We start from the raw sequence: 23,903 nt of genomic DNA on the forward strand, positions 1-23,903 counted from the left end.
AATTCCCGTAACAGCCTCCCCGAACAGGCGCCGGAATGTGGCGACTAGGGGCTTTTCACAGTAACTTCATTGAAGCCTACTTGTGACAATAAGCGATTTTCATTTCATGTTCATTCATTATTGGCCAGCAATCATTATTGGTAGCATCGAGTACAGTATTCATCAGGAGATTAGAAAACATGTAGCATGGGTAATACAGGAATTATGGGTGACTTTAATATGTATATAGATTGGATATATCTAATGAGCACTAATGCCGTGGAGGGCAGGTTTCTGGAGCATGTCCGAGATGGTTTTTACAAGCAGCCTGTTGATGAACCAACTAGAGAATAGTTATTTTTAGATCTAATATATAATGAGAAATCGTTAATTAATAATCTTTTTGTAAGAGGACCTGAAGGGATGAGTGACTATAATAGGATTGAATTTTACATATGTCTGGAAGTGAGGTAGTTCAATCTGAAGCAAGGGTGTTAAAATTTGAACAAAGGAAATTATAAAAGCATGAAGAGCAAATTGGATAAGGTGGCTTGGAAAAATGCATTACAAGCTATGATAGTACACAGGCAATGAATAGTCTTTATAAAGAATTATTACAAGGTTTATAACAATTATACATTCCTTCAAGGCATAAAACCACTCCCAAAATAAATCAACTGTAACTAACAAAGGAAATGAAGGATTAGAAAAGGCCTATAAAGTTGGCTGAAATAGTAGTAAGTCGGAGGATTGGAAGCATTTTGGAATACATGTCACGAAATGGTAGGATGCTATTAAAATGAATGTATTATTTTTGCACAAACAAAATCAAACTGCCATGTATTTTGTAACCATGGCTGGGCAGCCACTAACAGGAGGGAACAGGGGACTCTTTGCAATTGATACACTTAGTAGTCAGAGTGCTATGTGCCGAAAAGCAGGCTAGACACAGATGAGGTGCTGAAGAAGCGCAAGAGAACGTGCGCAAGATAGCTCTTGGTCAGTAATTGGGCCCAAGCTGTTTACAATATATATCAATGATTTGGATGTGGGAGCAAATGGAATATTTCCAAGTTCGCAGATGACGCAAAGATGGGTGGGAATGTGTCGAGGAAGATGCAAAGTAGCATCAAGGGCATTTGGACAGACTTAGCGAGTGGGCAGCTCGAATATAATGTGGAAAAATGTGAGTTTATCCATTAAGGTAGGAGGAACATATGTGCAGAGTATACCTTAAATGGTGAGAGGTTAGAAAGTGCAATGTACAAAGGGACCAGTGTGTTCTTGTCAATAAGACACTGAAAGTTAACTTGTAGATACAGAAAGCAATTGGGTATGTTAGCCGTTAACACAGGAGGACGAGTATGGGAGTAGCGAAGTCTTACTTTAATGGTTCAGAACCTTGGTTAGATTGCACCTGGAGTAATGCAGGTGCAGTTTTGGTGTTCTTACCTTAGGAAGAATATTACTGCCATAGAGGGATGCAATAAAGTTTCATCAGAATGGTTCTCAGGATGGGAGGGCTGAGGGCAGCACGGTGGTTAGTGCTGCTGCCTCACTGTGCCAAGGTCCCCGGCTCTGGGTCACTGTCCGTGTGGAGTTTGCACATTCTCCCAGTGTTTGCGTGGGTTTCGCCCCCACAACCCAAAAGATGTGCAAGGTAGGTGAATTGGCCACGCTAAATTGCCCCTTAATTGGAAAAAATGAATTGGGTACTCTAAATTTATTTTTAAAAAGAAAAAAAAAAAAAGGATGTCGTATGGAAACTAGGGAAATTGGGCCTGTATTCAAAGAGCTTCGAAAAATGGGAAATTCTCATTGAGATCGACAAATTATTTAAAAGGGATAGACAGGCTAGATGTGGATAAGATGTCTTTCCTGGCTGCGGAATCTAGAACCAGGTACACAATTTCAAAATAATGGGGAAGCCACTTGGGGCTGCGATGAGGAGAAATTACCTTACACAGAGGGTTGTGAATGCATGGAACTCTCTACGCCTGAGGGCAATGGAAGCTCAGTCATATGTTTAAAGCAGAGATTGATATATTTCAAAATACCAATGATAAACTGATATAGGGGGTATGTGGGGAAAAAGGCATTGAAGTGGATAATCAGGCTGGATGGGCTGAATAGCATGACTCCAATGCTCCTACCGTTACTCTTTCAGCAACCCAAGATATATCCCATCAGAACAGATGGCTTACCAACTTTCTCCATTGACTACTATATTGTTAATACACTTAATTATCCTCTTTAAATGTAACACTTTCCTTATCCACTTCCTTATAAATAGTCATTTAATACTTTTGCCATCTCCTCCACATCTACACAATCATTTCCCTTTGGGTCCAATTCTTTCCCCAGCTAACTGCTTACAATGCGTTTGGAAAGGTTTTAGGGTCCAAGTTAATATCTTTTTTGTCTCCTGTATTAACTTTTTCAATTCCGTCCTGTATTTTCCATACCGTCCTGGTTATTATAGAGATCTTGTTCATAATATGCGTAACGTCTCCATTGTCTTAAATCTTAGTTCCTTTATCAAGATTGAACTCGCTCTACCCTGAATACCCTCTGTAATAATCTGCACAGGACATAAGGGGTGGGGATGATTCCCTGTGTTCCTTGAGGAGTACGAACTCCCCTGTTAAGTACCTTACCTGCACTTGTATAAAAATGTTGGTCAGTTTGAAACTGACCGACAGGAGAGAGTACCTGGTGAGGTTTTACCGGTACTCATGTATAAACTGTTGCAAAATAATTGTTTACTTTGCGCTTACTTGGACTCCCTGTGCCTTATAACCTCCACTGCTCTCTGCCCATTTTACTCTGGGAGCATCTTTCCCAATCTACTTGTGCTCAACCCCTTCTTCATTCAATTAAATACAAATATAAATTTGGTCTTCTTGCCCATGTTTTCTTACAATACCTGTTCCATTAGGTTTAGAAGAGCATCGCGGTTATTCTCCCATTCTGAATGCAGGGCAGAGGCCGGCGGGTATTTGCAGCAGGTGAGTTCCAGTGTGATTTCGAAACAGTCGCCCTGTAAGTAATTGTAGTCTTGCATCCCTCCTGCAAGAAAATTAGATATCAGACAATGGACATGCTTTCTGCCATAACAGTGTTACACTTTCCACTTACAATACAGTCCCACACGCAAGTACATCTAATTAAATATACGTTTTCACTAATTTCAGTATAACACACTTGAAAATGGAATTACAACTTATATCCAAGTACAACTTATCCAAATAAAAACAGAAAATGCTGGATAAACTCTTTAGAGTTAACATTTCAAATCCATATGACCCCTTCTGTTCTGCAGAAGGTTCATGGGGACGCAAAACATTAACTATAATGGAAATGCCTTAAACCCAATCACAAACAATAAGACACTCAATGTGAGAGGTGAATTCCCAGGAATGAATGATTAAAGTGAGAATCACAGAATCCCTAGTGTAGAAAGCGGCCATTCGGACCAACGAGTCTGCACTGACCCTCCGAAAGAGGGTCAGAAAGAAACCTAGGCCGCCCCCACCCTATCCCCAAAACCCCACCTAACATTTTGGCCACTAATTTAGTACGGCCAATCCGTCTAACCTGCACGTCTTTGAACTGTGGGAGGAAACCAGAGCACCCGGAGGAAACCCACGCAGACAAGGGGAGAACGTGCAAACTCCACACAGAGTCACCCAAGGTTGGAAATGAACCTGGGTCCCTGGCACTGTGATGCAGCAGTGCTAACCACTGTGCCGCCCATTGCCAGGACGAACACCCTAGTTGTTTTGGTATACCTTTATGGATATGAATATGTACCTCAGTATATCATGAGATGGGAAATGATGCAATGTATCATGTGGTTCAGACTTGGTCTCACTATGTTTCCAGTCACGGACAGACAGCAGCTCAGACATGTTTCCAAGCTCTGCAACAACGTTAAACTATCAAATCCTTAATAAATGAACCAACAAATGTGTTAACCAATCCCTTATGCATGGTTGGTGCCTTGATGTTTATATATAAAGTAAGTCCTTGAACTTATTTTCTATGAATATGACACTAGTGACAACCATGTTTGAATCAGCGGGTGATGGTTATGCATGCTTAAAACTTCTGTTTTAACTGCAGCAAGCAGCTGAGACACTGACACGACAAGACATGTCAGGTGCCACAGAGCAAACATGTTCCTATAAAGGTAAAGGGTGGGACTAAAAAGCTCAGAGAACTCTGGATGTCAAGGGCAATACAGGATTGGCTAAGGAAAAAAAAAGGAGGCTTATGATAGATAGTATGGGCTCAAAACAGTGGATGCCCCAGAGGAGTATAAAAAGTGCAGGGGGGGGGGGGTACTTAAAAAAAATTTAGGAGAGAGCAAAAAGGGGGCATGAAAAAAAAACACTGGCAGGCAAAATAAAGGAAAATCCATAAGTATATTAAGGGCAAGAGGGTAACCAGGGAAAGGGTCAGGGCCATTAGGGACCAAAGTGGCAATTTGTGCATGGAGCCGAAAGATGTAGGTGAGGTATTAAATGAGTATTTGCATCTGTGTTCACCATGGCAAAGAGCAATGTAGGTATAGAAAGCAGGGAGGGGGGGTTGGATTATAATTGAACAAATTAGCAGAGAGGGAGGAGGCATTACTGGTTTTTGCAGGCTTAAAAGTGGATAACTCCCCAGTCCCAGGTGAGATGTCTCCTAGGCTGCTGGAAGAGGCGAGGGAGGAGATTGCAGGGGCTCTAGCGCTAATTTTCAAATCCTCTCTAGTCACAGGAGAGGTGCCAGGCGACAGTTAATGTGGTACCATTAATCAAGAAGTAGGAAACAACCAGGTAATTGCAGGGAAGTGAATCTAACAGCAGTGGTAGGGAAATTATTGGAAAACATTCGGAGGGAAAGAATCAATCTCCACTTGGGAGAGGCATTAATCAAGGCTTTGTCAGGGGGAGATAATGTCTAACAAATTTGAATTTTGAGGAGGTGACTCGGCATGTAGATGAGGGGAGTGCAGTTGATGTAGTTTACCTGGACATCAGTAAGGCTTTTGACAAAGTCCTGCATGGAAGACTGATCAAGAAGGTAAGAGTCCATGGGACCCAGGGCAATTGGGCAAATTGGATCCAAAACTCACTTAGTGGCAGGAGGCAGAGGATATCTGTGGCTGGAAGTACGTGTCTAGTGGTGTACCACAGGGATTGGTGGATTGGTGCTGGAAACTTGGTGTTTGTAGTGTATGTTAACGACCTAAGACTTGAATGTGGGAGGTATGATCAGTAAGTTTGCAGAGGACATAAAAATTGGTGGTGTGGCAAATAGTGAGGAGGAAAGCCTTCAGATTACAGAATGATATAGACAGGCAGATCAGATGGGCAGAACAGTGGCAAATGGAATTTTACCCTGAAAAGTGTGAGGTGTTGCCTTTTAGGAGGACTAATAAGACAAGGGAATTCACAATAAATAGTAGGACGCTAAAGCGGACACAGGACCAGAGGGTCCTTGGGGTACATGTCGAAAGATCCCTGAAGGCAGATAAGATGGTTAAGGCAGCATATGGGATACTTGCCTTTATTAGCTGAGGCACAGAATACAAAAGCAGGAAGGTTATGATGGAGCTGTATAAAAACACTTGTTAGGCCACAGCTTGCATGCAGTTCTGGTCGCCACACTATTTCACCCAGACGGTGGTGGGAATCTGAAACTATGGGGGGAAACCCAAAAGCATTCAGGTGAGCATTGGAAATACGACAGCATACCAGGCTACAGACCAAGTGCTGGAAAATGGGATTAGAATAGATAGGTTTCAGACATGATGGGCCAAAGGGCCTCGTTCTGTGCTGCAACACTCTCTGACTCTACACAGACACAGACATGATGGGCCAAAGGGCCTCGTTCTGTGCTGCAACACTCTCTGACTCTAACTCCTTTCTCTTTCTCTCTCTCCAACCCACGTTGCAAGCTTTGAACCCTGTTGGCTGGAAGTGACCACCCAGAGATGCCCCTGCTGCAGAAAAAGACTTCAGAAGAATTCAAACCAGAACTAGTCTCCAGGAGAACAGCCAAATCAACCATTCACATCTTTAAGTCAGGACAACCGAAGGAAAGTCACAAGATCCCAGAGTTCAACCTGAAGCCAGCTGAGTCACTCAACTACATACTGCACATTCCTTTTATTTTATGTACTGTAACTTTACCAACCCATCCTTTCCCACTCTAATCTATTTCTGTGCATGTATGAAAGTTGAAGTGTATTTTATTATTTTACTTCAACAGATCCAAGTATAATAAAACTAACCCCTTTCTTTATTAAACACAATAACATCTGTCAGATTGATTATTTTTGTAATTACATTGCAGCACGTAAACAGTTTATAATTACGGCGCGTAAACCATTAAGCCCTTATTAAATTAGCAATCCTTCGTGGGCAGCACGGTGGCACAGTGGTTAGCACTGCTACCTCACCGCACCAGGGACCCGGGTTCGAACCCAGCCTTGTGTGACTGGGTTCACCTTTGTGAACTTTTCGTGGCTCTGGTGACCTGCTGGTTCATTAAATCACTGGCAGCTGACTCTTTGACAATTGTTGTAACCGAATGCCAAAACTTGGGAGCTTGTTTTCAGCTTTCAAATCTGTGTATTTTACACCCTGAACTTCAAATGTTTGCAGGTAAAATATTAAACCCTTTTGAAAGTTGATGCATAACATTTTTAAGTGGATATATTACCCTCAAGTTAATCATTTATGCCGTGGCAAAATGCCTGGAGTTTGCACATTCTTCCAGTGTCTACGTGGGTTTCCTCCGGGTTCCGGTTCCCTCCCACAATCCAAAAAATGTGCAGGTTAGGTGGATTAGCCCCTAGGTGGGGTTGTGGGAGTAGGTTGGGGGATTGGGCTGGGTGGACTCCTTCTGCACTGTGGGGATTTTATGGAAACAAAGAAATGCTGCCGTAGTCAAATGAGGGGAAAGAAAAGAAAGGAGCCATTTGACCCCTCCTCACCAGTGGCAATAACACTACAACATATCAGCAGTGCAAAGGACACCTCATACATAGATCAGAGTTATGGGAAAAGACTGAATAAATTTGGAACTTTTCAGCTTGAAAGGGAAATATCCAACAGTTAATTTTATAAGCTAATTAACAGAATGAAAAAGATAAATCTTCAAGACTGATATTTTTTAAAAAAAGAGATTCTTCTTCTTCTTACAAAAGAGTGAATAACCCTGGGGTAGAATTCCAGAAAGACTGGAGAAAAAAGGACTGGCATCAGATCAGAACTAACTGGGTATTCCAATGGGGTGAATCTGGAATCTTTCTGGGTGGATGAAATAAAATGACCTTCACAGATTCCTTTGTGAACTTTTCGTGGCTCTGGTGACCTGCTGGTTCATTAAATCACTGGCAGCTGACTCTTTGACAATTGTTGTAACCGAATGCCAAAACTTGGGAGCTTGTTTTCAGCTTTCAAATCTGTGTATTTTACACCCTGAACTTCAAATGTTTGCAGGTAAAATATTAAACCCTTTTGAAAGTTGATGCATAACATTTTTAAGTGGATATATTACCCTCAAGTTAATCATTTATGCCGTGGCAAAATCCCCAAACTAAAATGTATTCATTATTTAAAACACTGCTCAATGCAAGTACTAAATTACAACGGCCAATAGCATTTACACTTCTGCATGACGTAATTAAGTAAATTTATAAGGTGGAAGGGGTGAGAACAATGTTCTTCTTTTTCTGTATAAATTTAAAATGCCAATTCTTTTTTTCCCCAATTAAGCAGCAATTTAGTGTGGCCAACCCACCTACCCTGCACATCTTTGGTTCTCCTCCGTGCTGCCCAAGAACAATGCTTTAATGAGGAGCATATGTGCCGTAGTAGAAATTAGAACCAGTTGGCAAAAAAAATAAATCCTTACAAGTTAAAGGGTTTTAAACATCCTTGACACAAGCACAAATGCCTTGGACCGTGTTCAGTTATTTTGCTGAATGCACAACTCGTCAGAGAGAGAATGAGATGCGTGAGAGCAGGAGAGGCTCTTTTATTGGACTTTAAGATTGATTGTCGGCAGGATTCACCATTCCTGAGACTAAGTACTGATGCCAGGGCAGGATTCGTGGACTTACAATACAACAAAACTGCTGCCGCACCTGGACCGATTCAGCGACTGTTAAGGGGCTAGCACCGGCGCCAGATTCCAATGAGAAACGGTTCCGGATTCGCGATTGACATTCAGGCGGCTGACAAGCTGCAGCTGCATCTACACACTGCACTCCCTATGCACGCCACCCCTGCCAACAAGATGGCACTGGTTGCGCTGGAGCATGGCCATATGGTTGATCGGTTGGCTGAGGCCAGAGGGCACCAGGGGGAGGTATGTCAATGCATCCTCAGCGTGTCCACCTTGATCCCTGTGGAATCTTACGATCACTGCACGTGGTAGAACTTCAGAACAAGGCTTCAGATGAAGTGAGCGCCCATTCCCTGCACCCCCCCCCCCCCCCCCAACACAGCTGTCAGCAAAGTATGCCGATGTTGGATACATTACGTTCTCCCTCTTTCCCTCAGCAGCCATGGCACCTGTTTCATGATTTTTACAAGCACAAGGGAACCTTGCCGTCAGGAATTCGGCCCACTAGAGGTGGAGAATCGTAGAGGCCCTGAAGAATACTGGGTCAGGCTCGCTCATGATATGCCAATGGTGTTTACTGTACGTGCATTCTGGAACGCATTGACGCCGCTATGGAGGCGATGGAGAACTGCGATTTGGCGTGAAATCGCCGCCTGTCGAGATTTCTGTGTCGTAACCGATTCTTCACCCGGTCGCATTTCCCCGATTCCGGCATCAGCTGACGGAAAATCCCGCCAAAATATTAAACTATCCAAGAAATGGCAAGAACAAGCTTTAGCTCAACCAGTCTGTATAATTTGAGCCCATTAAACAGGCTCGAGTGTACCAGGATCACCCTTCGTTGCTGGAATACCATAATCTTTTCTTTTATTCTCTGAATGATATGGGCGAGGTCTCGGCGGCCACGTTATAGGAAGCATTGAAGGCAGTGGTGGGAGGGGAATTCATTTTGAAACAGGCACATAGGGAGGGAGAAGGCGGAGTGTGTGGAGACGGAAAGGTTAGTGGAGGAGAATCTGCAGTTGGACAGGAGGTGCTCGGAAGCCAACGAGGCAGGGCTGTTGAAGGAGCGACAGAAGCTGCAGATGGAGCTTGGGTTGTTAACTACGGGGAAGACGGTGCGGCAGCTGAGAAGGGCGGTGTATGAATATGGTGTCAAAGCGAGCAGGATGCTGGCGCATCAGTTGAGGAATCAGGAGGCAGCAAGCAAAATCAGGAAAGTGAAGGGGGGGGGGGGGGGGGAGAATGTGATTTTGGACCCAGTGGGGGTGAATGGGGTGTTTAGGGATTTCTACAGTTGGCTGTACGTGTCAGAGCCCCCAGCCAGGGTGGAGGGGGATGCGGCAGTTTTTAAAGAGTGTTGGGAGTTCCCAAAGGTGGAAGAAAAGCTGGTGGAGGGACTGGGTGCCCCAATTGGGCTGGTAGAAGTGGTGGAGGGGCTGGAGGCGTTGCAGTGGGCAAGGCCCCGGGACAGGTACCCAGTGGAGTTTTATAAAAGGCTCTCGGGGGTTCTGGGGCCCTTGTTGATAAGGGAACGGGATGGGTTCTCCCCCCGATGATGTCGCAGGCCTCAATCTCTCTCGTTCTGAAGCGGGATTAGGATCCAGAGTGTGGGTCGTACAGGCCGATCACACTGTTAAACATGGACACCAAGTTATTGGCCAAGATCTTGGCCTCGAGAATTGAGGATTGTGTGCCTGGGGTGATAGAGGACGACCAGACAGGGTTCGTTAAGGGGAGGGAGCTGGCGGCGAATATCAGGAGGTTGCTAAACATGATAATGATGGTCCCCGAGGGACGAGATGTGGAGGTCGCCATGGACGCGGAGAAGGCCTTCGATCGGGTGGAGTGGGACTTTTTGTGGGAGGTCCTAGGGAACTTCAGGTTTGGGCATGGTTTTGTGGACTGGGTCAGGCTGCTATATCAGGCTCCAGTAGCGAGTGTGTGGACGAACCGGGTGAGCTCTGGTTATTTTAGGCTGCAATGGGGGACGAGGCAGGAATGTCCCCACTGCTTTTTGCCCTGGCTATAGAGCCCTTGCCGATGGCGCTGAGAGCATAGAGGGATTGGCAGGAGATAGTAACAAATGAAGAAGGTGCTGCTAAAGCGGGGTCGAGGGGGGGCTGGCCCTTCCGAACTTTATGAATTATTATTGGGCGACAAACATAGCGATGGTCAGGAAATGAGTGGTGGCGGAGGGGTCGGTGTGGGAGCGGGAGGCAGCCTCATTAGGGACACGAGTTTAGCAGTACTGTTAACGACATCTCTGCCGTTCTCGCCGGCCAGGTACTCCACAAGCCCGGTAGTAGTGGCAGCCCCGAGGCTGTGGGGACAGTGGCGACAGCACTTGGGACTTGAGGGGGCGTCAACATGGGCACCAACATGTGACAATCACCGGTTGTTCCGGGGGAGTTGGAAGGGGGGGGATCCCAGCAGGCAGGGATCAAACAGTTTGGGGATTTCTTTATCGACGGCGGCTTTCCGTGCCTGGCAGAGTTGGAGGAGGAGTCTGAGCTGTCTGGTGGGAATGGGTTCCGCTCCTGCAGGTGAGGGACTTTGTGCAGACTCAGGTACTGACTTTCCCATGCCTATCACCAGAGGGGCTGCAGGATAAGGTAGTGTCGAAAGGGAGCGAGGGAGGGAACGGTATCGGAAATTTATAAGGAGCTGATGGACTGTGAGGGAGCCCCGATACGGGAGGTAAAGCGGAAGTGTTGTGCAGGGAATTAGAGGTGGGGTTGTGGGAGAATGCCCTGAGGCAAGTCAATGCATCCTCATCGTGTGCCAGGCTTAGCCTGATACGTTTCAAGGTGGTTCACAGGGCGCATATGACTGTAAGAGCAGGTTCTTTGAAGGGGTGGAGGTTAGGTGTGGGTGGTGGGCCGCCTGCGAGTCATGTCCATATGTTTTGGGCATGTTTAAGCTTCGGGGATTTTGGCAGGGGTTTGCTGACATCATGTCGGAAGTACTGAGGGGAAGGGTGGTCCGAGTCCAGAGGTATTGATTTGTTGATTTCAGAAGACCTGGGAGTGCAGAGGGCGAGAGGCACCGATGTCTTGGGCCTTTGCCTCCCTGGTAGCCTGGAGACGGATTTTACTGACATGGAGGGACTTGAGAACCCCTGAAGTCGGGGGTGTGGGTCAGTGACATGGCTGGTTTTCTCCTAGGGTTTGCCCGGAGGTGGCGGCTAATTATCAACTTATTTTGCAAAAATGAAGCTGTCAGTCAGAGGGCGGGGGGTTTGGGGGGAGGCATGGGGAGTTGGACAAGATGGGGGAAGGTTAGTGGGGAATTGGGATTGGGGAGTCATTTATGTAAGCCATTTTGACTGGGTCTTGTTGGTTGGGTGCGTGGTTATTTATTTTGTTATCTTGTTAAAATTATAATATAAATGCCTTAATAAAATAGTTTTCAAATAAAAAGATTTGCGATTACCTGCTACATGGGGTTTTCTTCTTTACATTACCGTATGGCTTCCTTTCTTTTTCAATGTTGTTGTTCGGCATGACATTTACTCGCTAGTGGAGCGTGCAATTTAATGGGGTTTTGGTATTTTTATTCAGTTGGGAATTTCCCGAACTAGCGAGTTAGTCAACGGGAGTGGTTTAGCAGCTCATTATAGCATTTTTAAATTTTTTAAATGAGCTTAGAGTTTTTGTTTTGTTCAGTTTTGTTAAATGTAAGTTTTAGTTTAATTAATAATCTTTTATTGTCACAAGTAGGCTTACAGTAACACTGCAATGAAGTTACTGTGAAAAGTCCCTAGTCGCCACACTCCGGTACCTGTTCAGGTACACAGAGGGCGAATTCAGAATGTCCAATTCACCTAACAAGCACATCTTTGGACTGTGGGAGGAAACCAGAGCACCCGGAGGAAACCCACACAGACACGGGGAAAAGGTGTAGACTCCGCACAGACAGTGACCCAAGCTGAGAATCGAACCTGGGACACTGGCACTGTGAAGCAACAGTGCTAACCACTGTGGTACAGTGCCGCCCAAGGATAAGTCTTTGTTTACCTTGCTATTATTTGATTTTGGGTGTGGTTACATTCAGTGGTGATGCTGTTTTTTGGAGGGGGGGGGGGGGGGGGGGGAAAGAGAGAGATAATCTGCTGACGGTGTCTGTTGCTTTTCCTTTGTCCAGTCTTCTGACTTGGTGGGATCTTGGATGGACGTTTTTGCTTTATGTTTCCAGTATCTCTTGGTTGATCTCTCTTGGTGGGAATGGCTGACTCCGGATTAAGGGTGGTGGGAGACCTCCAATCCGTTTGGTCATGGAGGTTTGAATGGTTCAGTAAAAAGGTCCATCTCAAGTGGCGATGTTGTTTTCTTGCAGAAGACCCACTTGCATGTCAGGGATCAGACCAGGCTGTGCAAGGGTGGGTTGGGCAGGCTTTTCATTTTCTTTTAGGTGGGGATCTGAACTGTGTTTTACACCCTAGATTGGATTGTTCTAAACCTAAATTACTTGTTCCATCTGGGATGGCCAGGGCTTCGTCTTTTTTTATGACTTAGATGGGGCACTTTTTGCGCCTGAACAATAGAGACATTTTGTCCACCTGTTCACTGTGCATATTCCCGTATCAATATTTTTGCTTTGGTTAGGGTTCTCCTCCCTTCGGTGGTGGCTGCTGAGTACTCAGCAATGTTATTTCCGACCATGCCCCACACTTTATTGATTTGTTGCTAGAGTCTGGTCCACCCTGGAAATCAAATACTACATTGTTATCTGATAAGAAATTTTGTGAGCGTATGCCCATCTCCATAGATGACAATATAAAATCTAACAGGTCCGATTCAGTCTCACCTTCCATGCTGTGGGAAGCTCTTAAGGCAGTCCCGGGGAGGGGATTGGATGGATTTGTTTATTGTCACATGTACCGAGGTACAGTGAAAAGTATTTTTCTGCAAGCAGCTCAAACAGATCATTTAGTACATGAAAATAAAATAAAAAGAAAGTACATAATCGGGCAACACAAGCTACACAATGTAAATACATAGACACTGGCATCAGGTGAAGCATATAGGAGCGTAGCATTAATCAGATCAGTCCATAAGAGGGTTGTTTAGGAGTCTGGTAACAGAGGAGCTCTTACAGAGCATAAGTTCACATGTTGAAGACAATGACGTTGGAGTAGCGGTGGCTGGTGGATTCCATTCTAGAGGTGGATCACCAGTATTCGCTGGATCCTACTCCGGAACTATTGGCAAGAGTGAAAACATTACAGACCCAGTTCGAGCTACTGTCCTACGAGCAGGGCGTTACGTCAGTTACAGTGCACCAGGGGCACTTTTTAGGAGTACAGGGAGAAGGCCAATCTTTCTGGCTCACCAACTCAAAGGTCAAGCAGCTTCCCGTGAGATCACTCAGATAATACTCAACTCAGGTGGTAACTTAATTTCTGCCCCTCCCGGGTCAATGCGGCTTTGAAATCCTTATACCGACTGCAATCTTTATAGATCGGACCTCCCTGCAGATAAATCAGTCACTTCCGACATTCTGTACAGTTTCCATTCCAGCGGTCGAGATGGATAAGAGCAGCGAGTTGGACTACCCATTACACCCTGACAAGATTTTAAAATGTATTGGGCTGATACAGCCTGGCATGTTCACTCTGGCAATAGAGCCACTCTCTATAGCTTTCAAGTCTAGTCAACGGAGGGGTATTAGCCGAGATGTGGATGGCCTACTTCTTTATATTACAGACTCCAGCCCGCTCCACCGATGGCAATGAAGTTGTTTGACACCTTTGGCTCCTTCTCTGGGTATAAATTGAATTCAGACATTGAATGTTTCCCGGTTAAACCCCCTGGGAGGCAAGCCCAATTAATGATCTGCCTTTTTGCCTTTCCAATACAAGCTTTCGCTATCCGGGGGTCTGTGTGGCCCACACCTGGGCCTCACTTCATAAATTGAATTAACAAGCCTGGTTAATAGTGTTAAAACGGATTTGCAGAAATGGAACAACCTTCCTCAATCTTTGGTGAGTAGGATTCAAACTATTAAAATGGATGTGTTACTGAGGTTTTTTTATTTTTCTTTCAATGTCTTCCCCTTTTTTAAAAAATAAAGGTAAACATATTGATATCTTCTTTTATTTGGGCGGATAAGAATCTGAGAATCCATAGCATTCTGCTCCAAAGGTACAGTCGGCGAGGGCTTGGCCCTCCCCAAATTATTGTCTTATTTCTGGGTCATACATTCAAAAATTTTTGTTGCAGATCAGTGACCCCAATTCTATTTGGGGACAAATTGAGGCTCACTCCTGCACTACTTCAGAGTCTTCCTGCCTTAATTTACTGCACCATTGCCGCTTTCTCCCACTAGCTGGCTTGTAATGCTGAACAATGCCAGCAGCGTGGGTTCAATTCCTGTACCGGCCTCCCCGAACAGGCACCGGAATGTGGCGACTAGAGGCTTTTCACAGTAACTTCATTGAAGCCTACTTGTGACAATAAGTGATTATTATTACTTGATTTTCCTCAAACCCAATGATGGTATCATTTCTAACAGTTTAGACAGCATTTTAAGCTCCTGTCCCAGTCTTTGCTAACCCCTATTTGCAACATTCACCTTTTTCTACCTTCTGGTTGGGACTCAACATTTAAATCTTGGGAAGTGAAGAGTCTGGAGCATTTTGGGGGCCTGTGTGTGGACGGGAGGTTTGTCAGTTTTAGGGAGTTAGCTGATAAAAGGCTCCCTTTTTCGGTATTTTCATGTTCATAACCTCTTGCGCAAGGTTTTTCCTTCCTTTCCTTTGGCACCACCATCCTCCTTGATGAAGAGGATTCTATCCCTGGCGAGGGCCTATTTTGAACCTATAAGGCCACGTTCTTTCGTCAGATTTCACTCCGCTAAGCGGTGAGGGGGCGAAATGGGAAAGTGAATTGGGGCCTATTCTTACCAGTGAGGTTCGAGTAAGGCCCTTCACAGGGTAAGTTCCATGCTCTCGGTTGAGCCTAAATCAATTTAAGGTGTTACACAGGATGAACTTGACTAGGGCAAGGATGAGTGGAGTTTTCCCAAATGTCCCAGAATATTGCCCATCAGAACGTTTGACTGTTTAAGGCACAGAAAAGTAACCTCCCAATTATGAGAGCTATTCAGTCTTAACAGAAAAACAAACTTCCCAACTTCAGGGGCTTAGGCAGATAGGCTAGTAAGATAGACCCTTTGGGTCCAGGGAAACTAAACCGCTCACATCACAAATTTGCAAATCATCCTTGCATTGGGACCATGCTAATCTTTTCTGCCGTTCCAATTTGGTAAATGTGCTGCCCAAGCAAGGACATATGTTTTGTTATGACTTAACCTTTTGTGAGGTGCCTTGTTGAACTCCTTCTGGAAGTCCAAATACAACACATTTGCTACCTCCCCTCATTTCTATGTTTTGTAGAGTTTGTTGATTCTGTTTTCATTTTTGAAATCCAAGATTTGGAAATATGCTGAAATATTTAACCAATTGTTGGCACAAAGGCCTCAGAAGTAAATTTTGCGTACATAATCCAGGTTGCTGCTGCAGTGCACTACTGTACAATATTGGAGACGTCATCTTCCAGGTGTAACGTTGAATTGACATGCAAAGCTTCAGTTAAATAAACCCACAGCACAATTCAAAGATCACATAGGTCTTCCAGTGTCTAGAGGTGCCAATATTTACATAAAACCACATCACCAGAAAATAGAACTGGTTATTTGCTGCTTGTGGGATCTTGTTGAGCACAAAGCACCTGTCACGTCTGCCTTCATGATCAGCCAAGGTTACTTTAAAGTATGAATAAGTTACATATAAACCAAATGGAAAATGTCCAAGCCCACAACATTTAAAATGAATAGTTCGTTACGAAGGCGGCAAACTATTTTCAATCAATTTGTTTCCAATCGGTTGTGATACAAGATTATTTATCCACACAATACGAAAGTTTTGTATTGCACACAGAAGTAACAAACAAAATTCATATAGTGTTGTAAATGAAGACACAAAGTGCTGCTCCATATAACTCTGAGAATTATAGTCATCCAAATCCTAACTATGTTATCTACAAAGCATAAAGGAAGTTTTATATATAGCAATTTTCTTGTCACTGCACATTTAGTCAACTGTTCCCAAATGTATTATATAGTGGTCAGTGGGAAGTAAATGTGACCTATAAAAAAAATCTACTAATAAATATTTTTCTTCTATCCATTTGTGATTTGGTGTTCCTCCTTCTCGGGTGTCTCATGTTTTACACAATTTTGCAACAAGGTTTGGGTGGATGATCTGTTGCCAGGCTCATTGTACAGTCAATATATCACGATCAGTTAATAGCTGGCCAAGAAATTCTGCATTTGGTTTTTCATCTGGTCTCTCTCACCCACGCACTCCATCAGAAGGGATACAGAAGCATCTAGCTTCCACTGGAATGTTTCTCTTAAGGCCATGAGTAAAGTCTGTCAGGATAGGAATCAGATCTGAAAATGTTTTATTCTCCACCATTAAACAGTGACACAAACAACAATTATGCCTGCCCTTGACTGGTTGTAAATTCTGTTGATATTATGAGGTCAACTGCTTTCTGCATTTCCTCTAGACAGGCCTTTAACGATTAGGTGCGGCACCACAATCATAAGCACAAGCTCATCACATTTTGCCGAGATGCGACTGATGAAAATGCGATTTAAACATGCAATGATGAAATCAAAGTGCGATTTACCCCACTGGACATCAATACTAGAGGGGAAAAAAAGCTTACTAATTTGTTTTTGTAATTAGAACAAGACTGCGGTATCTGAAAATGTAAATCAGCTGTCTCTTCACTGATCAAACTTGGACAGATTGTACAACTCTGTGCAATCTAGTGAAACGTTCCCCATTTTCAGTAGTGCATTTGCCTCAATAATATCTCATTTATCTGGGAACAGAGTTAAAACACTTGATTATAGTAATACTCATCCGGCAGCCTTCCTGTCCTCCACCTTCTGTGAACTTCACCTCAACTAAATTCTCAAACTTTCTGCCTATATCTTATCCAAGTTCCACTCATCTCACACCTTTGCTGACCTATATTGGGTCCTGGTCTCATCCCACTGCCAAAAAATATATATCAAAATTCTTATGTTTGTTTTCAATTCCTGCAATACCGTGCCTATCTCTGGAATGTTCTGCCACTACAAAATTTCATCATTCTTCTCAATCTGGCCTCCTCACTCTTATTCCAAAAAGCAGTGACTTGTGCCATGGGTCAGATCAATGGATACAGTCTTTCATATCCTCTTCCAAAAAACACATTATGGTGTGATCCTGGTCCCAAAATGATAGTCAAACTGCAGGGGTGCAAGAAAAAAAAGACAGGGCATTGCTGCGAAAAGCAATCCTCATTTTACCCACAATTACCTGTGTGTTATGATTAAAATATTTTGTAACATCAAAGTATTTGCACAGTTTGAAAATAGAGTGTCTCTCTGGAACATTCAGCTGCTCACCTGTCTAAAATGTATTCCAAAGTTTTACACCCCATGAGTAAACACGCTTTCAAATTACTTTTGGTGAGTAAGCAATGACGTAAACACCTAATTTTGTGTGAACACAGTACTAACAGTAGCCATCTTAATTTACATTCAATAGCAATTTACACGATTAACTTCAGCTGCTAGGAGAGCAAATGACATGTAACAATAAAGCTGTGTGCCATTCAACACAACCTCCTACAATTAACCTTACCACGTGCTGCTGAGTAATAACTGCTCCATCAGCCCTGCCTCCCAGCTGATAAGCATGCTGCCTCGATCCAATGCCAACCATTCCCTCCAAAGTAGTATCATCAAAAGGCAGCTATAACTCAAATACACAAGTAACAACTGATCTTATTATGGAATCATTGAACAGATACAGCACAGCAGACCATTCAACCTATTGTGCCAGTGCCAGCTCTTCGCAAAGGCAATTCAGGTAGATCCACTCTCCCTGCCCTTTCCCCCCCAGAGCCCAGCAAGTTTTCTCCGCATGTCAGCACTGGGTTCAGATCAGGTTTAAAAACATCAAATTAAAATGACCCAACTGTGCTTCATGTAAAAGGTTCATTTCACAGTTCAGTTTTCCCCCATGCTAACTTAACAATTGATACTCAAAACATCATTTGTTTTTGGAAATGTGTAAACTTAGCAGAATATACCAGCTACCTGAATCTGCAGTGTAGAGAAACTGTGGTTCCATTCCATGTAAGTAACCACAACACCAAAATACAACATGCCCCATTCAATAAATTTCAAATACTCTTAACTGCAAAAATCAAGTATTTATTTATTATAGCCATGGAGCCAAGCAATAGCCTCGACAGTGGTTAATGGAGTTCTGCAAGCCCAACTCAATCAATCATGTGTAGTGGTATTACCTCCTACCTACCAGTATTTTAGTAGCTCTACACCAATGAAAATTCAATTTGGATTTTCAATTAATAAAACGCATATACCAAATTATCACACCGCAGTCAGAACCATACATTTACTGCTGATAATGCAAAAGCAGCCGTTTGTGCAGAACTTCAGCTTTAAATACAGATCAAATCACATCCATTTTCACAACTACTTGAGTCATGGAGGGAAAAAAACCAAATTAAGTGGAAATCAGCACAATGCAAGTCTGAGCTGACTTTGGATATGTTGTGACATGTAGAATCCACCTCTCCTTATGGCTGATTCAGAGTGCAGACCTTGCAGAGGAAGGCCACACCGAGCAAGGGATTTGATCCTTCAATAAATTAAAAAGATTTCCGGCATCAACGCCTGTGACTAGTTTAGCAATAGTGTGTAGTTAAAGAGGCTTTTCATGTTTGCCAGAAATCGATTCTGCAGCAAACTAAAGTAAAACTGCAAATCTTTTCCTACAAGTCTCAAGAGAACTGGCTTGGGTCACTGTCTGTGCGGAGTCTGCACGTTCTCTCCGTGTCTGCGTGGGTTTCCTCCGGGTGCTCCGGTTTCCTCCCACAGTCCAAAGATGTGCAGGTTAGGTGGATTGGCCATGCTAAATTGCCATTAGTGTCCAAAATTGCCCTTAGTGTTGGGTGGGGGTGTGGGCTTAGGTAGGGTGCTCTTTCCGAGAGCCGGTGCAGACTCGATGGGCCGAATGGCCTCCTTCTGCACTGTAAATTCTATGATCTATGAACTCTGAAGAAACTAAATTGAGTTTTGTTGCGGATCTTTTAAAAACAAAATCAAAAAGGATAGGTAGTTGTTCTCAGTTTCGAAGGGGGATAGCTTGCAGGAATTTAGCTCCACTGCAAAACTGTCCTCAAAGGACATTGTAAACTTGTACTTAAGTGTGCATTTCTAATGGATGCTTTGAAAAGTCATGGCAGTTAACAGAAGTGCAAGAGGCTTAGTAAAGCAAATTAGTATTTTTGACATTTAATTACCACTCGCACCCAAAGCATTTTCTGGTTACAGCAGAGAAGGATGTCACTGAGCGCATAATGGAGGGAGTGGCCTCCATGCTGCTGTGGTTCCATCAAGAGTTATTTGTCTTAGACCATAAGACATCGGAGCAGGCCATTCGGCCCATCAAGTCTGCTCCTCCATTCAACCATGGTTGATACGTTTCTCATCCCCATTCTCCTGTCTTCTCTTGATCCCTTTATAACTTGCTACATTCACAACTAATTCAAAATGGACAAATAGCCAGTGGTCAGCTGAGACAAAGAAAAAATTACATTCACACAGTATCACATCAGAACTTCACATACTTTCATCATCATCACTGCTACCACATCTTCAGATTTCTCTGGAATTACCTCAGAGACAATGTTCTAGATCTACATTGACAATGTTCAAGATTTGTCACAAAAGGATGCAAATGGAACCATTTTAAGTTATCTGTCCTTAAGACTCTCCAACCAAGTCGGTAGGACAATGGGCGAGATTCAGCCATCACATTGCGCCTGGCTCCGATCCCGCAAGAGCCCCAACTTGGATTTGACAGATTTAAAAACTTATCAAAGTTCAACCGTAAGAGTTTACAAATTAACAGTCAGATAACAATTTGAAGCAGGTGCTGCTTTAGCACCACTGGTCAATAAAAAAACTATACAATCTGTATTTTTATAAACATCTAACCGTGCGATTAGAATTCAAACCTTTTACAGCTCCCAAGATGAAAATAGGTGCACAAACATAACAATCCCATGCCAGCACTTTAGAAAGAGCAACAATCTAATCTTGTAGCTAAGCAAGATTTATCATAATCTAGGAACTATCAAATTATTCCAAAAGTGTATGCAATTCAAAATATCATCAGCACAATCATACCAATAACCCTAAAAATAAGAACTCTCAACTTCGGGATCGCTCTAAATGCGTCATGGCCACTTTTGTACCGTTATCACCATGCAAACTTGAAACTCAATTTGTGTGCAGCATAATCTCACAAAAGGCTACAATTTACACCACCCAAGGGTGGAAATGGCAAAAAGGAGCAAAAGTACATTGCCACCTACACTCCCCTCCAAGTCACACACCATCACAAATCTATAATCGCTATTCTTTGACAGCTGCTGAATCAAAATCCCGAATTCCCTCCCTCACAGCATTATACTGTCCCTACACCACATGGGCTGCAGTGGTTCAAGAAAGTGGCACAGCGCACCTTCTTAAGGGAAATATATGTTGGCCTAGACAGTGACACCCACATCCCATGAAAGAATAAAACCTTCTCTAGGGCAATTTGGAGATGGGCAGCAAAGTCTGGACTTAGCAGTAGCACTCGCATTCCAGCAATAAGACCATAAGATGTAGGAGCAAAAGTAGATAATTTGGCCCATCGAGTCTGCTCTGCCATTCAATGAGATCATGGTTGATCTAATACAGTTCTCCACTCCACTTTCCCATCTTATCTCCATAACTCTTGATTCCCCAACTGATTAAATATTTGTCTATCTCAGCCTTGGACATACTTAATGACCCAGCCTCCACAGCTCTCTGCGGTAAAGAGTGCCACAGATTCATTGTCCTCGATACCAGGACCCTGCAAGCTTGCATACTTAGCCTCCTACTATACTCCCTATACTACATGGCAAAATGTGGTTCCAACTCCATCTACAAGTTTGCTGATGACATGACCGTAGTGGGTCGGATCTCAAACAACGATGAGTGAGAATACAGGAGGGAGATAGAGAACCTAGTGGAGAAGTGTAATGATAACAATCTCTCCATCAATGTCAGCAAAACTAAAGAGCTGGCCAATGACTTCAGGAAGCAAAGTACTGTACACACCCCTGTCTGTATCAACAGGGCTGAGGTGGAGATGGTTGACAGCTTCAGATTCCTAGGCGTAAACATCACCAATCTGTCCCGGTCCACCCACATCAACGCTACGACTAAGAAAGCACAACAGCGCCTAGACTTCCTCAGGAAACTAAGGAAATTCGGCATGTCCACAATGACTCTTACCAACTTTCACAGGTGCACCATAGAAATCATACTATCTGGCTGCATCACAGCCTGGCATGGCAACTGCTTGACCCAAGACCGTAAGAAACTACAGAGTTGTGAACACCGCCTACTCCATCACACAAAACTGCCTCCCATCCATTGACTCGGGTCTACACCTTCTGCTGCCTTGGGAAAGCAGGCAGCTTAATCAAAAGACCCCTCCCACCCAGCTTACTCCATCTTCCATCGGGCAGGAGATACAAAAGACTGAGAATACGCACTAACAAATTCAAAAACAGCTTCTTCCCCTCTGTTACCAGACTCCTAAACAACCCTCCTATGGACTGATCTGATCTCTTCAGACATCTTCTCTACCAATTGGTACTACGCTTGACGTCTATGTATATTATGTATTTTCTTTTCATGTACGGAATAATCTGTCTGAGCTTCACGCAGAACACCACTTTTCATTGTACCTTGGTACACGTGACAATAAACAAATCCAATCCAAATTCCACCTCATCTCGGTTTTAAATGGGAAACCCCTAACTCTATTATGTTCTCAGGTCCTAGACTCTCCCACAATGGGAAGCATCCTCTCAACATTTACCCTGTCAAGCCCCCCTGAGAATCCTATGTGTCTCAATAAGGTCACACCTCATTCTTCTGAACTCCAATGAATAAGAAAAATAGGTTTTAGTGGCTTTGGTTAAGGTGCGCTTTAGAAGTCTAACTTACATGAACTTCCAAAAGCTACACCATTAGTTTCAGTGCAAAAAACCCTGCTATGCTTCAGCTCATCAATGCTGAAACCCTAATCTATGCCTTTGTTACTTCTAGGTTTGACTACCCTTGTGTGCATTCCAAATTTTTAGTTTAGAAAGGCAAAGTTTAGGGCCGAGGCAGCTGAAGGCATGGCAGTCAAAGGTGGAGGGATCAAATCGCATAGCACAAGAGGCTAGAATCAGAGGAGCACAGAGATTTGGAACTTGTGGGGTTGGAGGAGTTTAAACAATGAGTAGATCTGCAGGGATTTCAAACCAAGTGACGAGAATTTTAAAATTCCAGTTCATTTGTTTTCCCCCCCCGAAAACATGCATCATTTTTTGATCCAGAACACAGGGTCTCACTCCCAAGAGTGTTAAAGATTTCTGTCAGCAGCATGGTGACACAGGGGTTAGGACTGCTGCCTCACTGCGCCGAGGATCCGGGTCTGTCCGTGTGGAGTTTTCACATTCTCCCCGTGATTGCGGTGGTCTCACCCCCCCAATCCAAAGATGTGATGGTAGGTGGATTGGCCATGCTAAATTGCCCTTAAAAAAATTCTGTCAGACCATCACTCAATGACAAACAGATTCACTCAGTTTAGAATGCCTTCTTCTTCATCCTGCCTTTATTCCTAGACAGTGAAAGTGGTACTTCTTTATGGGAGAATCGTAGGGGAAGAAACCAACTTCTTGCCACTCAGACGGAAGGAAGGATACACCATTAGGACTGCCAACTTATGTACAAAGGGAACTATGCCAGCAGCAAGGACATCTGATATTTCCGTCCTTTAGAAAATAAACACTGAACCTAGAGCAGTCACTGCACATAATAATCCAGAGAGTTCAAAGCTAGCAAGCAGAGGTTCAAAAAGCGGCTTGCCACCACCTGTGCCAGGACAATTAGGGAAGGGCAATAAATGCTGGTCTAACCAGTGACAGCCATACCATATGAAAGGATTTTAAAAAGATTTTGATACATATGATTTTGTAAACGTTCCACCATAACTTTACGTCCTAGAGTTTTAATTTGCAATTTTGAAATGGTATTGAGCATATTTGAGCACAAAATAATCACGGGCAAAAGGTTATTGTAGCCCAATATATTTGTAATGAACAATTACAAATGGGACTCTAAGACTGCATGACCTGAATATTACAAATAAGTGAACGACAAAGTATTCCGCTTCATTGCAATGCACCCATTAGAACATAAAAAATAGGAGTCAGCAATTCAGCCCTTCGAGAATAAGGAACAATAGTTCTCTCATGCATTCTCCATGGCAACGTCTTAATCAGTCCACTTGTCAAGCAATCTCATGCAGTATAAATTGTTACTCCCTTGGAAATTTGGCATTTTGTCTGTATCTGGTGAGTGCAAGAGGAAAGGCTTCGACAGCATGCCTCTTTTTCAAGCAAGAAATGATCTATGCTTCAGTTTTCTCTCTCCTTTTTTTGTATATGGGTTTACATTTGCTACCTTCCAATACATTGGGGGGGGGGGCACATTCTAATCTAGGGAATTCTGGAAGATCAAAACCAATGCATCCTTTATTTCTGTAGTCACCTCTTTTAAAACCACAAGGATGGAGGCCATAGGTTCAGGACATTGTTATTGAAGTTCTT

At 43.6% G+C, this 23,903-nt stretch overlaps 1 protein-coding gene and 1 pseudogene across 1 annotated transcript in view; both read right to left on the bottom strand.

Annotated features, from left to right (window-relative positions):
- cpda (carboxypeptidase D, a) overlaps window positions 1-23,903 on the bottom strand; it is a 105,784-nt gene that overhangs the window by 66,362 nt on the left and 15,519 nt on the right. Inside the window, exon 3 of the mRNA XM_072470133.1 lies at window positions 2,906-3,048. Coding sequence (XP_072326234.1) covers window positions 2,906-3,048 — 143 coding nt within the window. The remainder of the gene's footprint in view (window positions 1-2,905; window positions 3,049-23,903) is intronic.
- On the bottom strand, window positions 15,296-15,395 carry LOC140387582 (U6 spliceosomal RNA; annotated as a pseudogene).

The sequence above is a fragment of the Scyliorhinus torazame genome, chromosome 12 (assembly GCF_047496885.1).
Source record: "Scyliorhinus torazame isolate Kashiwa2021f chromosome 12, sScyTor2.1, whole genome shotgun sequence".
Taxonomy (NCBI): Eukaryota; Metazoa; Chordata; class Chondrichthyes; order Carcharhiniformes; family Scyliorhinidae; genus Scyliorhinus; species Scyliorhinus torazame.